This window comes from Plasmodium fragile (genome assembly GCF_000956335.1).
Source record: "Plasmodium fragile strain nilgiri unplaced genomic scaffold supercont1.15, whole genome shotgun sequence".
In the NCBI taxonomy this organism is placed as follows: domain Eukaryota; phylum Apicomplexa; class Aconoidasida; order Haemosporida; family Plasmodiidae; genus Plasmodium; species Plasmodium fragile.
In genome coordinates, this window is record NW_012192595.1 from 66,855 (window position 1) to 68,391 (window position 1,537).

General features: G+C 45.4%; 1 protein-coding gene across 1 annotated transcript; it reads left to right on the top strand.

The window, feature by feature from the left end:
- Window positions 1-64: 64 nt before the first annotated feature.
- On the top strand, window positions 65-1,362 carry AK88_01672 (uncharacterized protein; the record flags this gene model as incomplete). The annotated part of the gene is made up of 6 exons (XM_012479307.1): window positions 65-164; window positions 275-382; window positions 575-667; window positions 850-894; window positions 1,039-1,175; window positions 1,297-1,362. 6 exons carry the CDS (start codon window positions 65-67, stop codon window positions 1,360-1,362), a joined length of 549 nt encoding a protein of 182 aa, XP_012334730.1.
- Window positions 1,363-1,537: the final 175 nt, after the last annotated feature.

Sequence of the window (1,537 nt, forward strand, 5' to 3'; positions counted from 1 at the left end):
TTTTTCTTATGATCACATAAACGAATTAGTACATACTAATTAAGAGTTTAAAAAAAAAAAAAAGATGACCAACGTAGCTAGAGAACTTTTGAAGAAGCAATTTTTAGGTATTCTACATGATAACGTCTGCGCGCCGGTTGTGATTGTCGTCGAGTGGGTCTCCGGTTGACAATAGTTGGCCACCCCCGGAGTGAACACCATTGCACACATCATTGTGTACACCTTTGCTCCATTACCCATACACACACACATGCACCACCCACCCTCGTTACAGAACTGTCTCGCGACCACAACGCCGGTTTTTCCGTCGGGCTGGTTGACGACGCAAACTTCTTCGAGTGGAACGTCTGTTTTGAAGGGCCAAAAAATACCCTATATGAAGGTTAACCTGGGAGACCATTTCCTAGCCTGTTTTAGGAACCTTTTTTTTTTTTTTTTTTTTTTTTTAAATCTTGCAAGTGGAGAAAGAGGTGCATACGGATGTGTGTACCATGAGAGGTGGTTTCCCCCGCCTAGGCAATCTTTCCTCATATGTATGATAACTTTTTTTTTTTTTTTTTTTTTTTCCTGACAGGGGGTATATACAATGCCACCCTTTCCTTTCCCACGGATTTCCCAAACCACCCCCCCCAAATGAAGTTCACCCAGGACATGTGGCACCCAAATGGTTTTCTACTCTTTTCCTTCATTTCGCTTTTTCATTTGAGCATGACCAATTCAAGCGCGTCCAATTAATGTGCTACAATGTGCTGCATTTAATGTGCTGCATTTAATACGTGTCCATTTTAGTGCCACATCGTTATCGTGGCGAACGCCCCCCTTTTTTTTCCTCCCCTTTTGTCGTTGCAGTTTTCCCGGATGGGAGAGTCTGCATAAGCATATTACACCCACCAGGTACATGCAGAAGGGACAGCATAAAATAAAAAGGGGAAACTGCGCCACGTGGCCACAGCTACGTGTGCGTTGTGTCGTGTTTTTATTGCTTCGCCATTTTTATGCTTGCCCATTTTTTTGCTTTTCACCCCCCCCCTCTCGCAGGTGTGGACATTTACAACGAGCAGGAGAAGTCGGAGGAACGCTGGAGACCCATCTGGTCTGTTGAAGGCATTTTGGTCAGCGTCATTTCCATGCTCAACGAGCCCAACCTGGAATCTCCTGCCAATGTGGACGCGGCGGTATGCCTAACAATGATTTGCGTGTGTGCGTGCGTGTATAACTGCATGATCCTTTTTTACTTCTTCCATTTATTGCAACATTGTACGGCCATTCCATGTGATAATGATACCCCTCCCTCAGGTTCAAATAAAGAATAATTTAAACGAGTACAAGAAGAAGGTGCGGGCCCTCGCCCGCATGTGCTAGGATATGCTATGGCTTGTTAGGACGTGCTAACCGGGTGCAGCATAGTCTAGTAGGCAGTTGTGTGCGCAAAGACAGTAGTGTCAACCGCATCTTCGTGCGCTTCCACGAAGTGGCCGCATTAAGTCGCCGTGTAAATACGACGCCCCAAGTGACAAACGATGGATGAATTAGAAAC